This window comes from Citrus sinensis, chromosome 3, assembly GCF_022201045.2.
Source record: "Citrus sinensis cultivar Valencia sweet orange chromosome 3, DVS_A1.0, whole genome shotgun sequence".
Lineage (NCBI taxonomy): Eukaryota > Viridiplantae > Streptophyta > Magnoliopsida > Sapindales > Rutaceae > Citrus > Citrus sinensis.
In genome coordinates, this window is record NC_068558.1 from 37635076 (window position 1) to 37651415 (window position 16340).

At 36.3% G+C, this 16340-nt stretch overlaps 1 protein-coding gene across 1 annotated transcript; it reads right to left on the minus strand.

Moving 5' to 3' along the window:
- Positions 1-9463: 9463 nt before the first annotated feature.
- On the minus strand, positions 9464-11479 carry LOC127900815 (putative disease resistance RPP13-like protein 1). Its single transcript, XM_052436056.1, has 4 exons — positions 11467-11479; positions 10493-11385; positions 9709-10437; positions 9464-9508 (listed from the first exon to the last, which is right to left on the minus strand). The coding sequence occupies exons 1-4, from the start codon at positions 11477-11479 to the stop codon at positions 9464-9466; spliced, it is 1680 nt and encodes a 559-aa protein (XP_052292016.1).
- Between the last annotated feature and the right edge of the window lie 4861 nt (positions 11480-16340).

A 16340-nucleotide genomic window follows, 5' to 3' on the forward strand; every position in this document is an offset into this window, starting at 1 on the left:
ATGGCTATAACTGGAGAATCGCTCCTTGCACATATCCACAAGGATGCATTTCAAGAGACAAAAGGATATCATCCAATGACTCCTTATTCAAGCCATCCCTAATGAATTGAATCTTATCTTCCCTGTTATCAGACACCATTCCTAAAGAACATGATTTTTTATCGCAACTCATTCTGGCACATTTATGACAAGCAACAGAAATTCTTCGAGCTATTCGTTTTCTTGCATAATTTCCTTTACCACAACCAGGCATGTATGCAATACATTTTGGAGGTAACTCACCTGTCAAACGTACTTTGGCCTCGATTAACCAACGGATGTCAGTAGGTATGTTATTCCTCATGAGCAATCGCATGCGTTCGGACCAAGCTTTATAGATTGTAAGGAGGGCATTCTGAGGAAGTGAAAGGAATCGATTGTGAAGCTTTGCTAGAATCTTGTTTCTGTCCATACCTTCGCCTCAAAACATCAGTTATTATGGAAAAACTGAAGTAACCGACTTGATTGTCACGGAGTACCGTTATCCGCCACTTCACCGAGGTACCAAACTAAAGCACACAAACAAAGAAAAACAAACTAAAACACATAAAGAAAATTACAATCGTCCTCTTATTGAATTTTACCTCAAGCTCCAACTGGATGTTGTAGACACTTTTCTCAATGTCTCTGAGTTAGCTTTCTAAATCCTCAACATAGGCTACTAACTTTGGTGGTTGTAGAGTCTAAATACGATGTGTTTTACAAAATCGAATCTGTCTTTTGAGATGAGATTTTACACGTCGAAGTGGTTTAAGAATGTTCAGGAGGAACTGTTTAGCTATGACACTCATGATTAACAATGATAAGAGAAAACTTAATGGTTAAACAAACACAGTTATGCAAAAATAATTTCAATTAGCAAAAGAATAATAAAAAGAAAAAAATCAAATCACCGAAAAGAAAGAAAAACTCAATTCAAATCTGGTGGGTCACTCAAATTTATTTCGGTGTCCTCTCCATATGGTTAGTAATCTAGATATGGATTTAATCTTTGACCATTAACTTTAAACGTGACATCGTTCTTTGGGTCCTTAATTTCAATTGCCCCATGTGGAAAAACAATATGAACAATAAAGGGGTCAGACCATCGAGAGCGTAACTTACCTGGGAATAAGTGCAAGCAAGAATTGAATAAAAGTACTTTCTCACCTGGAGTGAAAGATTTTCTCATAATTTTCCAGTCATAGAAGACTTTCATTCGCTACTTGTAAATCTTGGCATTTTCGTATGCATCATTGCGAATTTCTTCAAGTTCTGCCAGTTGTAATATTCTTTCTGAGCTAGCTTGCTGCATGTCAAAGTTGAATTTCTTGATGGCCCAGTATGCACGATGCTCGAGTTCCACAGGTAGGTGGCAAGCTTTTCCATATACTAGCCTGTAGGGTGACATCCCAATCGGAGTCTTGAAAGCCGTTCTATATGCCCATAATGTATCATCGAGTCTTAATGACCAATCTTTCTGTCTGGCCTCACCGTCTTTTCTAATATGTGCTTTATTTCTCGATTGGAGATTTCAACTTGACCACTGGTTTGCGGATGATATGGGGTTGCCACTTTGTGAGTGATTGAATACTTTGTCAAAAGAACTTTGAATGTTTTGTTACAAAAGTGGGCACCGCCATCACTGATTATTGCTCGAGGGAATCCAAAGCGTGAAACAATATTGCTTTTCAAAAATCCTATCACCACTTTGTGATCATTGGTTCTACATAAAATTACTTTTACCTATTTCGATACATAGTCAACAGCAACCAATATGTATTGATGGCCAAAAGAATAGGAAAAATGACCCATGAAGTCGATACCCCATACATAAAAAATCTTAACCACTAAAATTGGATTTAGTGGCATCATATTCCTTCGCGTAATGCTCCTCCTTCGTTGACACCTATCAGATGAAGAACAGAAAGTGTAAGCGTCTCGAAATATAGTTGGCCAATAGAAACCACATTGTAAAACTTTAGTCGTTGTTTTCTTAGCGCTGAAATGGCCTCCACAAGCTTGTTCATGGCAGAATGAAATGATATTTTGAATTTCACTTTCTGGGACACATCATCTAACAATTTGATCTGCACAATACTTGAATAAATACGGGTCATCCAAAAAGAAATTCTTTATTTCTGCAAAAAATTTGGCTTTGTCTTGCTTAGTCCAATGCTCTGGAAGTTGACCTGTAACAAGATAATTCACAATGTCAGCATACCACGGTAATACTTCCACACTCATCAATTGTTCATCTGGAAATGACTCATTCAATGGTAATGTTTCTATAATTTTGTCAAAATGGAGACGAGAGAGATGGTCAACCACAATATTCTCTGTGCCTTTCTTATCTTTGAATTCCAAGTCGAATTCCTGCGAAAGCAACACCCAACGAATTAGTCTAGCTTTTATATCTTTATTTGTGAGAAGATATTTAAGAGCAGCATGATCTGTGAACACAATTATTTTACAACCAATGAGATAAGATCGAAATTTCTCTAATGCAAACACTACTGCTAGCATTTTTTTTTCAATAGTTGAATAGTTCAACTGTGCATCATTCAATGTCATACGAGCATAGTAAGCTTTGATATTCATTTTCTTTGTTCTCAGTCACATACTAACATGGGAAATTCGATCAACTCTTTGTCCTAAAACTGCTCCTACTGCATAATCAGATGCATCACACATGAGCTCAAATAGTAAGCTCCAATTTGGGGGCTGAATGATGGGTGATGATGTCAACAATTGCTTTAGTTTTTCAAATACCACAAGACATAAATCATCAAAGATAAAAGATACATCCTTAGCAAGTAGATTGCATAAGGGTCTAGAAACTTTGCTAAAATCTTTAATGAAAAGTCTATAAAAACCAGCATGCCCAAGGAAAAATCTTACTTCTCTGACTATTTTGGGTGGAGGAAGATTAGAAATGAGATCCAGCTTGACTTTGTCAACCTCAATACCTTTGCTTGAAATAATGTGACCGAGAACAATACCTTATTTTACCATAAAATGGCACTTCTCCCAATTTAAGACTAAGTTCTTCTCGATACATCTCTGCAGAACTAGTGTTAGATAATGTAAACATTGATCAAATGAATTACCGAAGACAGAAAAGTCATCCATAAAGACTTCAAGGAATCGTTCAACTATATCAGAAAAAATGCTTAACATGCATCGTTGAAATGTAGCAGGTGTATTACATAATCCAAATGACATATTCATATATGCAAAAGTGCCAAAATGGCAAATGAAAGTGATTTTCTCTTGATCTTTTGGTGTTATGGGAATCTGATTATATTCTGAGTAGCCATCTAGAAAGCAATAAAATTCATGGCCTGCTAATCTATCAAGCATTTGTTCGATAAATGGTAAAGAATAATGGTCTATGCACCCCTGATAGTATACGGGCTATACACCCCTTGTTTAGGAGTGTATAATTCCAAAAAGAATCTTCATGCAAGCTGCTTAATGATCTCGACGTCGTATATCCATTGCCCTGTCTCATTTTGAATTACAGTAATCTGATTCTGATGACGCTTGTTTAGAGTTTTTTTTATGGAAATAAGTAGTGTTGCGGTCACCATACAAAGTCCAATCTCTCTTGGATTTCTGAAGCCACAGTAACTCTTCCTGAGTTAAACCTCTTCGAGCTCCTTATGAAGTTTAATTTCAAGTCTAGTAAGGCTATGGTTAGGCTTAGTTTCCAAAATTCGTTGTATCCCACCTATTCTAGCCAACAAATTCTGCTTTCGATAGATAATATTTCCAATAATTTCCTTGTTCCATCTCATTGTTTGAGTAGTAAAGTCAGCCACCGCATCGAGAAAATTAGCTCCCTTATTCCAGCAGCCATTAAAAAAACTCCCAAACATCTCATCCGTGAGCCATGCAGCCAAAAACTGGAACGGCCTCGGGCCCTCATTCCTTGAATCCATGTTTTGGAATTTGACAAGAATAGGCCAATGGTCGGAATGAATTTTTGGGAGATGCATGACACTGCTATTTGCATGTTTGATTAGCCATCCATCATCGCAAACCACTCTGTCCAGGCGTTTAGAAAAATTTCCCCTAGACCAAGTGAAACGAGGCTTGAAAATTTTAGATCAATCATCCTGCAAGAATGAAACCAATGATTAAATAAATTACAAATGCCACTTGTTTGGTTAGAGCCCCCTTTCTTCTCATGTGCATATAAGATAGCATTGAAATCTCTGCCCACCAACCACGGGTCCATCATTTGAGAAGCAATGTTTGCAATGTGATGTTATAATGCTCACTGGACTGTTGGAATAGGGCTAGCATACACTGCAGTCACCCAGCTCTTCAAACCATTGCTAGCTATAATCTTAAAGTGAACAAATTGCTTATGATTTAAAACTATCTCTACTGTAATAAAGTCCCTCCATAAAATCCAAATTCCTCCAGAAAAACCCACCGCCTCGATCCTGTGGGATCTCTCAAAACCACAACCCCGAATGAAATTGTAAGCTTTTTGGCCACTAATTCTTGGCTCAAGCATCACCACCATAGACGGGTTATAGCATTGAATAATTGCATCAAAAGAAAGTCTAAAATTTGAGGCCCTCGCCCCTTGAACGTTCCAAAACATAACTGAAATTGACAAGAAAAAACAAAAGGGAGAGTTTTCCTTACTGGCCGGATCCATGGGTCATATCCTCCTTATTCATTGGCGTATCCTCCATAAAAGAGCCTTCACCATCTGTTGTATCTTCATCCTTCTCATCCTCTACATAAGTCAGATCAGCCTCCATTTCCAAATCCGTATCACCACCGTGTAAATATGGAGGATCTCCCGAATAAGCTAAAGGTTGACCCTTGGTCCCCAGACTTGAATAATGTAGATTGACACCATCCATCTCTTGGATACCTATAGGCTTATTACTTGGGTTATGGAAGACAATAATTGTATGCTTCAGAGGGTCAAGGGTTGTGGGTACATGATAAGGATTTATCATGGTGTTGGGTTGGGGTTCGAGTGGCATGGCTGACGTTGTAGCCACATTGGGATTCGCCACATGGTTTTGTGTGTCGGATTTAGGGTGCATGGTTATCTTATTGTTATGGTTTCTTTGGTTGCAGTAGAAGACTTGCCCTTGTCGGCAATCTTTGATGAGATTCTTGTGGAGTGTCTATGTTTGAATTCGGGTGCATAGGGTTGCAAGGCATAGTGTTTACGTGGTTGTTTCGGGTCTGCATGGCTAGTCTCTTTTTCCTGAGTTTCAGTAGCCACATACTGGTGTTCATTGTCCCCTGGATCTTGCGATGCAAGCACGTCAAAGTGAGATTTACTGTGATACACAATCAACTGTTCCTCGACTGTGCCATGAGAAAAATTCTTGCCAACATAGTTTCTTGGTTTGCTTTTGCGTGATACAACCATCCAAGTCCCAAACTTGTTCCCTCCCGTTTCGGCTACTCTATTATTCTTCTCATTGGCCACCATTGGTACGTTGTTTTCCACTAGATTAACTGTACTAGTCTCCACCATATTCTTCTCCCCACAATCCTCTGTAACATGTCCATATCTTCTATAGGAGAAGCATATTATTGGAAGCCCCTCATACTCCACCAGTTGGATTTTCCCATTCACCTTAATTTGCGAGACTAAAGGTTTCACAAGAGAAACCCTTACTGCCAGCCTTGCAAATTTTCCTCTTTAGAGTCCTCTGTATTATAGTCAATTTTAATAACTTCTCCAATTTTGTTGCCAAGTCGTCGCAAGCTTCGTTTGTCATAATATTGGATCGCCATGCCGGGCAATTGTACCTATACCACAGTCGATGTGAGTTCATTAGACAAGCAATCAAACTCCGGCGTCCCAAGGTTAAACAAAAAAGTTTCTCCCCATAACAGTCCATGGTCCTTCTGTTAGGGCATGTTCAGCATCAACTGCAGTTTGGAACTTGACCAAAAAGTAATTATATTCTAGATCAATGACGAAGAAACTAGCTACCATCGACCACCATAGGACCTCCAACCTATTGCATAAAACCCGATAGCCAATCTGCCGTCCCAACAATTTAACTATTCCAGAGTAACGCCATGGCTGCTGCAGTTTCTCTTGCACTCTTTTGGAGAAGTATATCGCAGGGATACCCTCCTCTATTCTCTCAACCACATCTTCATCTTCAATATCCCAATCTTCCTTTGCACTCCCCGTCTGACTTGCCATCACCGTGACTGCCTCCATAGCCTTATCACTTCAAGAGGGTATGGATTATCAGCATCGGTTCCCTCAGCCCTAAACCGGGCCTTCTTAGTTGTCCTGTCCTCTTGCAATGGTGGTGGATTAGAATTCTCAAACCCTAGACCTAGGTTTTCGTCCCTTGTCATATTTAAAACCGGACCAATATATCTCAATTGTCTTCCTTTCATTTTCTTTGATCATGGATGAGTAGACTTAAAAGAAACCGAAACACTGTAGTGAAAAATTTAATGTGAATACAATAAATTAATAGTAAAAAATGACGGTTTTACATTACTTTTTGAATGTTTAAAAATAATTTTGAGAACTTAAAAATTAATTTGAGTATAAAAAAATTATGAAATCAGCCCATATCATAGTTTTGAAAAATATGGGGAGAAAAGTTTTTTAAAAATTTGATTTTAGTAATACGTTTTATCTTTCTAATACAATTTCATAAACATCCTTACAATTACTACTTAAATTCAAAACTATCCTATTCAAATTGAAAACAAAATAAATGTTTCGATAAATTTTTATTATAATTCTTTTTATAATTCACACATTCATTTATCCTTTTTTTTCCCCTCATATTTTTCGTTCCACCAAAAGTTTTCCCTTCCAGCAACCACAGGAGCATCGTTAGTTTAAATATTTGTTCCATTCAAATATTTGAAATTCCACGTAAACATTTGTAAGATCCAGTTTAAATATCTGTTCCATTCGAATATTCGAAATTCCACGTAGACATTTGTAAGATCCATTTAATTAATTAGGCTGAATTTAATAGTTATAGCACATTCTCGACTTGAGTTCAAAACCAGTACTCCTCATATTTTCCTTTTTATCTCAAGATTTTCGATAGTGTTTGGTTGGAAGAAGAGGAAGGGAGAAAGGAAAGTAATTTAAATTTCTTTCTTATTTCCTTTGTTTGATTTATCATAATTTATAAGAATTTAATTTCCATTAAAATTTAATATACATCATAATTTGGAATTTAGATTCCATATTAAAAGTGATGAATTTGAATTCCTCTCATATTGGAAGTCAAAAATCCAAAATTACCCCTTCAATCTTTTATTAACTTATTTAATATTATCAAATTATTATTATTAAATTTTATTTTATCAATTTAATATTGTAGATAATTAATTTTATATTAATAAAAGTTAAAGCAATAATTTAAACAATTTAATAAAATCACTTTATTTATTTTATTAAATTAAAAAAATAAATATACAAATTTAACAGTCGCTGGACCACCATCATTGCCGCTACAGGACCGCCGCCTCCACCGCCGACACTCGTGCATGGGAGTCACCGCCCGTACCGTTGGAGTCACAGGCCAACAATCAACGTCATTAGACCATCATACAAGTAAAAAAATGAAGTTATCTTCCTCAAATCCAGTTAAAAGAAATTGGAAAACTTTCTAACTATCTCATATCCAGACAAACATAAGATATTTCGGCCAACTAAGTTGTTTCAATCTATAGATCGTTAGGTTCTGATAATTTTCATATAATTCTCGAGTTGAAATGACATGGTATGGCGGTGGTCGGCGGCGAGATGTGGTGGCTCCAATGGTGGCGGCGGCAGCGACAACTCTATTTTTTTGTTGTTCAAATAAAAATTAAAAATTATGATATATTAATTAAGAAATTATTTGTATTATGTCATAATTTATTTAGAAACAAATTAAATTAAACTAATTTAAAAATAAAATTATATTAATAAACTTTTTTAATAGAGTTTAATTATAAACATAATTATATTACTTTAAATAATTTTTTTATTAATTATTTATGTAGTGGATTAAATAATTTATTGTTTGATTTTTTGAATTATATTTATGGTAAATATTGAAAGTTCAACACTAAAAGGTGAAATTGTCCCAATAAAAATTAAGATATTTCCTTTCTTTATATAATTTTATAACAAATCAAACATTAGAAAAGAATTTCAATATAATCTCCTCTCCTTTCTTCCACTTTCCTGTCCTCTAATTTCCTTACTCTTCTTCGAACCAAATATTACCTTAAAAATTTGGCCCAAACAAACTCTAACATGACCATGAAGTGCATTTGTTGTTGTTTATCCATTCTATCTCAAAATTCTATTAAATTTTGGCCCAAACGAACATAAAGTTTTTTTTTTAACTGATTATTTAAAGTTTAAATATTACACTTTTAACTGATTTACTTGAGCATAATTTTTTTTCTATTTATTTAAAAAAATCGCGCTGTGGGCAATTGATGACAACATGTTTTCTTTTTTTAATTTGTTTATTAATTTAAGACGTTGCAAAATTTCGAACGTTGGTTTTCATGTTTTACTTATTAAATCTTTTTTAATTTTAAAAAAATCAAAATTAATCTAAAGTGGGAATTGGCGCATTTAAGTTCAGTTTCCAGCTCAACTCATTGTAAAAAGAGGGGGTTTTACAGCGTTATAAATTTTACTCTTTTTTCCTTTACATCAGGAGGTATCGAGTTTTACAAACATTTTTTACTCATAACTTTATTGGCCCATCCCGTTTTTAGAAAATTATTACAACAAAGTTTCCATTATTTTAAAAAATTCAAAAAGAGAGATTTGAAGAATAAATCAGTTAAATTCATCTTCATTTTTTTTTTTGCAACTATTTTTTTATTATATTTAACCACTAAAATTGTTTCAATATAAATTTTGATATGACTATTTTACCTTCATAAGATAAAAGTACCGAAATCCCTAAAAATTTATTTTGACTTCAATAATTTTTTTATACAAAATTTATTGTATCTAAATGATATATAAGTACTACTTTATTAGTATGATCATTAATATTCAACTAAGAGCAAAATGTATTTATAACATGTGAGGAATTGAAAATTTCTAAAGTTTATTTAATACATAGTATATTATAAAACACAAAACTAAATGCCTAAATTATAAGCTACAGTAATGCATATTTCTTGGAGTAATTTAGTCTTTTTATATTATAAGGGTAAAATTGTTAAATTGAACTTATCTCAAAGTAATCTCAAATGGTCAAAGATTACTAAAAGACAGAAAAGAAAAAAATATTATAAGAATAATTGAATAAATTAGTTGTTCAAACTTATTATTAATACGTAATTTTATAAAATGATATAAATTCATCGTAAAAGAAGCCAAACAAGAGCTAGCCGTCGAAATCCTTGTAATATGGCTAAGTTTGTGCAGACGGTAGTGATTCTTGATTAGGGATCATAATTTGCTGGGGCAGAATTTCCGCTCTTGACTCCTCCAGCCCTGAATTAAAAGAATCAGAAACAACTGCTTCAACAGGATGACTTATCCAATCCACCTCACTAAATCCATCAATTTCTAGTTCACAGAGTGGGGGGGAGCGCCATATATGACACCAACAATTGCTCACAACTCCTAATGACAATCCTTTCAAGTGAAGAAAAACGTTGGGGCAATCTACCTTTCAGTTTAGAACAACTTACAATGAAAAGCTCTCGCAAGCGACGAAACCCTTTAGCAGCTTCTTGGTCACCACCAGCAGTACCCCCATGAGAAATCCACTCCTCCCATTCTTCCATATCCTCGAAACAAAGAGTCTCTAGTGATGGAAAAGGCTCTGAGCAATACTTTCCACAAAACTCCAGACCAACACTCTTTACTTTGGCCATGCCTTTGATAACAAGATTCTTAAGCGAGGGCAAGTGCCCAACTGATGGCAAGGTGGTACATTGGTTACAATTTTTAAACCTTAGTACCACTAAATTTTCAAATGAGGACTGACCTAACCAAGCTGGAAATTTTGTACCACCATAACCCCGTACTTTCAGCTCTTTCAGTCCATAATGAGGTTTTAACATCTCAAAAACACGAGTTTGGATTTCTGCTACCTCCCTTGAATCGCTACTAGTAGTACTGTTACCCCATTTCAGCGATAGCGCTTCAAGTTTCTCCTTGCCATTTAATTGAGCTTCCTTGGCATCTTCAGCATCATTCACATTCTCCAAGCCTGAAATAGTCAGTTTCTCTTGAAGATGCATCAACGATCTCAACTCTTTTAAGCCATAGCAATTGCCTTTACCCACAACAAATTTGGCCAGTGTTCGGAGACTCGTCAATTTACCAATTCTCAGAGGCATCTCCTCCAATAAATTCGAATGTGAATCTTTTAGATGCCGCAGGTTAACAAGGTTTCCTACGTCTGGAAACAACTTCTTTAAACGGGAACAATACTCTGAAATGAGTGTCTGTAAATTATAGCGTACTGACCGATTCAGGCAAAACTTCAATTGCAGTGTGGGAAAAGTCAAGATACCGTAAATGCTTCAACTCTGCAATGTCATTCGGAAGCTGAACTATCTTATAGCCGCACAAAGATACGACTCTCAGCTGCCGTAGTCTTGGTACGACATGAAAAACAAGGTTATTTGTCACGTAAAATGTCTTTCTTGTGCCCAGTAGCAGTGCTAAGAAAGTTCGCAAATATTCAACTTTGTGGAGCCCCTCAAACCTTTTGATTCCATCAAATTGGCTAGTGAGATAAGATAAATGACGAAGATTTCTAGAAAATCTCCGTTCATTGTTCCCATCCCACGTACTCTCCATGCTAGAGCTTATTTCTCCAAAAGCCCAACAAGCAAGATCGTGAATAAGGTCGTGCATCAGAAACCGTGACGCATCTATCTTTGACCATTGGAAAAATGACCTTGAATGGAGCACTTGAAAAGACTTGCGACCTAATTCTTCCATTTGCTTCCCATATGTTTCATGTTGTAACAAACCTTCCGCCATCCACAGTAAAACTATTTGCCTCTCATCGAATCTGTAGCCCTTCGGAAGAAACGAACAATAAGCAAAACATCGTTTTACATATGAAGGAAGATAGTGATAGCTAACCCTTAAAGCACCCATAATACTGCTTCTATCTTCGGCCAAATCCCATATTTTGCTAGTTAGCACATCTTCCCAATCTTTAGGGTCATATTTGTCTCGTAAAAGACTCCCAAGAGTCTTTGCTGCTAGAGGCGAACCGTTGCATCGGTCGACTATCTTCTCACCTATTTCACTCAAGTATTGATGAGCGACAAAATCTGTTCTTCCCAAGGAGTGTTGAACAAATATACACAAGCAATCATCACGTAACAAGTTTCTTAATGAGTGCGCTGATGAAACAAAAACAAACTTTATGCCCTTAATCTTACATTTTTAAATAAACACATATTTTAGGTAATTTCGGAATTTACCACGATCTCCCATGAATCTGAACTTGGAAGCTTGTTATGGAGCTTTACCGAGTTGCTACCACTTTGATCCAGCTGCTGAATTCCCTCTTCTCTTTCTTTAGCTCAAGATTCGACTTTGCTCAACAAGTCACTGTACACACACGGGAGACAAACGGGAGAGAGAGATATACACTGCACTCATGCCACAGATTTCTTGAACAGTCAACTTCCAATGGGCTGAAGTTACTTAAATACAGTAGTTGAGCGCAGGGACCCCTCATGTGTTAGTGCAAAATTGCCCATCCCATTATGAGCTAACATAACACAATTAAGGATTATACTTGTCCATAATATACTACTGTATAGGGTATGTCAAAATCAGACTCATTAACACAATATTTGATCACTTAATAAATGAGTCTGTCAAAATTGCTCCATAATATTTGACAATAGTCACGTATTAATTCGGTAAAATATAGAAAATAATTAGAATGATTTATGTCAGTCCACATAATGTGAGAAATAAATCTAACATGCGCTGCACCAGGACTGGTCACCATTGATGAGACACCTTCATTCCGAGTTGTAACGATAATTTTACTACCTAGTAAGCCAACTGATAAAGAATGAACTCTAAACTCAAGTGTAACAAGTAATCTAGAAGTTACAAGCTCGCGTGACTTGTCGCTTGAGGGGTTTTTTCAGAGCAAAACCGACATAGCCTCACGTGTCACTCAAAACTTAACACGTGGTCTGCACATGTGTTGAAGCCGAATCTCATTTGCTCAGAACGATGTTTGTGACTGCCATTTTGAGCTCACTTATGTCAGCTTGTGACAAGCACGTGAGAGAGGAGCATCACAGTTGGTTTTGGCGGGAAAGGTTGTTAGCTTAACAAACCCAGAGAACATAGGTTAAAAAGGTGCAAGCTCTGAAATCATCTTCATGATTTTGGGAAACACTGAGATTAGAGAGAAGGTAGAGAGAGAAATGGGTTAATAGATCTTGTTCTCTATAATCATCATTTATTCTTGTACTGTTTCGTTCTCAGTATAGTGAAATCTGTTGCATTGCTTTCAGTGGATGTAGGCACCACTTCTTGGTGCTGAACCACTTATATTTGGTGTCGTTTTGTTTCTTTTAAGCTTTGATTCTTGCGTGAGATACTTGTTGTGTGGTTTGTGTTTAATGTTCTTGAATTCTTGAGTCAGGATTGATCTCTTGGGGTGAATTTGATTAGCGTTATTAGATCACATTCTCAACAAATTGGTATCAGGGTCAGACTCTAGTAGCTGGAATGTGGTGGTGAAACAACTCAGGTGTGTCGGACGAAAGGACCGGAGTCCTATATTGACTAGTAAATGGGAGATACTTGGGTTTATAAGAAGATAGGTCACTCCACCTAAAAGAATATTCTTTTGGATTGGATACCTAGAAATCTTATGCTAAATTCCCCCCAACAAGTGGTATCTGAGCCTTTGGTTTTGGTTTAAGGTTCAAGAAATAACTAACAAGGTGGATTTTGATAAGTTTACTGGTCAAAATGACTTCAATATGTGGAGGATCAAGATGAAAGCCTTGTTGATCACATAAGGTCTGGGAGATGCCATTAATCCAGTCATCAAGAGTGAAGATACAAAAGCTTCATCTTCAAGAACTCCAGAACAGATGACTGAGATTGATAAAAAGGCAAGAAGCACCATTATTCTCAGTCTTGGTGACTCTGTGATAAGGGAAGTTGTTAAGGAAAAGACTGCTGCTGGGCTCTGGGCAAAACTAGAACAACTATATATGACAAAGTCCTTAGCCAACAGGCTTTACATCAAGAAAAAGATGTTCTCACTGAGGATGATTGAAGGAGCATCACTTGATGAACATATAGATGAGTTTAATAAGGTTTGTGATGAACTGGAAACAATTGATGAAGGACTGAGTGATGAGAGTACGGCTTTGCTATTAATCAATTCTTTACCAAAATCGTATGAGCATTTTGTGGATGCCTTGTTATATGGGAGGCAAACACTCTCATTTGCTGTTAATCAGTTCTTTACCAAAATTGTATGAGTATTTTATGGATGCCTTGTTATATGGGAGGTAAACACTCTCCTTGGAAGAGGTTAAATCTGCTTTTGGTACCAAGAAGTTAAAAGACAAGCAAGATAACCCAGAAAGTGAATCAAGTGAGGGGCTGATGGCTAAAGGCAGATCTGAAAAGAGTGAAAACAAAATAAAGAAGCAAGGCAGATCAAAGTCAAAGCAGAAACACCTGAAGTGTTTTCATTACCATAAAGAAGGGCATTTCAAAAGGGACTGCCCTTAGAGGAAGTCAAAGCAAAAGGAGCCAAAAGACAAATCTGGAAGTGCAGCAATAGCCACAGAAGAAACCAGTTTTAAGACAACTGAAGTCCTCATTGGCGCAAAAGAAAAACCTCAAGGTCAATAGGCACTTAACTCTGGTTGTACTTTTCATATGAGTCTAAATAGAAGCTATTTTACTACATATCAGTCATGTGATGGGGGTATGGTTCTTATGGGAAATAATTCATTTTGTAAAGTAGTTAGTATTGGGACTGTAAGCCTTAAGATGTATGATGCCATGGTTAGAGAACTAACTCATGTTAGACATGTTCTTGATTTAAAAAGGAATATGATATTTATTGGCATGTTGGATCAAATTGGCTGTGTCATTAAGACTGAAAATGGGATATTGACGGTTGTTAAAAGGTTCAATAGTAATAATGAAAGGTAACAAGCTAAATGAGTTGTATGTGTTGAATGGACAAACAATTGTTGGAGAGGAAAATGTCACTGAAAATAGCGAAGACAAAGCAAGACTATGGCATTTGAGGTTAGGGCATATGAATGAGAGATGACTGAAGGAGCTTCAAAAGAAGGGGATGTTTGGAAATGACAAGCTAAATTTTTTGGGGTTCTATTAAGACTGTGTTCTAGGGAAGGCTTCTAGGCTCAAGTTTGAATCTGCAGTTCATTCTACCAAGGAAAAGCTTGCATATATACACTTTGATTTGTGGGGACTTGCACAGGTGAATTTACTTGGTGGCTGTAGGTATTTTATATCCTTTATAGATGACTATTCAAGGATAGTTTAGGTGTATGTACTCAAAAATAAGGATGAAGTTTTGGAAAATTTCAAGAGGTGGAAGATTCTGGTGGACACACAAACAAATTTGAAAGTAAAAACTCTGAAAACAGATAATGGATTAGAATTCTGTAATAAATAGTTTGAAGACTTCTATGAAAAACATGGTATTATGAGGCATAAAACAGTTGTACACACACCTCAGCAAAATGACCTTGAGAGAATGAATAGAACCTTAATAGATAAAGTGAGATGTATGTTGTTATACTCAAAGTTGCCCATGTCACTCTGGGCAGAGGCTTTAAATACAACATGTTACTTGGTAAACAGAAGTCCATCAACAACAACAGAATGCAAAACACCTATTGAGCTGTGGTTTGGAAGGGTTGCAGATTATTCTAAACTAAGAATTTTTTGCTGTGGCTTATGCACATGTTAAACAAGGCAAATTGGAGCCAAGGGCTTTAAAGTGTACACTTCTGGGATACCTTGATAGAGTTAAAGGCTATAGGCTGTGGTGCATTGATCGTAAGCCACCAAAATGCATTATTAACAAGGATGTGACTTTCAATAAGTCAGAGATTTTGAACAAATCCAAAACTTCTAAATCCGAGGAATATAGATCAGAAACAAGACCTGAGAGTGTTCAGTTTGAGGTGGAGTCTCATGAACAGGAAAAGACTGAACCAGTTACTAAAGAAGATGCAGGGAGTGTTGCTGATAGATTTAATGATATTCAGGGGTCAGAATCAACTGAGAGCGAGGGTGATTCTTATTAGTTAGTTAGGGATAGAAAAAGAAGAGCTATAAGACCACATAAGAGGTATACAGTGGCAGATTTGATTGCTTATGCATTAACAGCTGCAAAAGAAGTAAATGAGGAAGAGCCAAGAACTTATAAAGAAGTTATAAATAGTAAAGATAAGTTGAAGTGGAAAAGGGCCATGGATGAGGAAATTGAATCACTAATAAAAAAGGAAACTTGGAAGCTGATAGCAAGACCAGAGAAAAGGAAGACTATTAGCTGCAAATAGATCTTCAAAGTTAAGGAAGGCATATCTAATGTTGAACCAAGCAGGTTTAAAGCGAGGCTGGTAGCAAGGGGTTTCACACAGAAAGAATGGTAGATTTTAATGAAATCTTTTCTCCAGTAGTGAAACTTTCCTCCATCAGAGTCATCTTAGCACTGGTTACAATTCAAGACATGTGTCTAGTAAGGAAGATCACGTGTGCTTGCTTAAAAAATCCTTATATGGTTTAAAGCAGTCACTTAGGTAATAGTACTTAAAGTTTGACAATTTCATGACTAAATATCCCTATAAGAGATGCAACTATGATTGTTGTGTGTACTATAGGGATATTGGTGATGGAAAAATTATCTACCTTATGTTGTATGTGGATGACTTGCTTATATCATGTCATAGCATAGATGAAATCAATCATTTAAAAGGTCTCTTGAGCAGTGAATTCGATATGAAAGATCTTAGAGCTAAAAGGAAGATCTTGGGTATGGAAATAATCAGAGACAGGAGAAGAAAGCTTATGTTTTTAACCCAGTAGAGCTATGTCAAGAAGGTGTTACTTAGATTTTCTACAAACTGATGCAGAGTAAGATAAAATGGCAAGTTTACCTTACTCTAGTGCAGTTGGAAGCCTCATGTATGTCTTGGTTCTCACCAGGCCAGATATCTCACATGCTGTGAGTGTGGTGAGTGTGTTTATGGCCAACCTAGGTCATGAATATTATAGAGTAATTCAGTGGATAATGAGATATCTAAAAGGCACTATGGAGTTT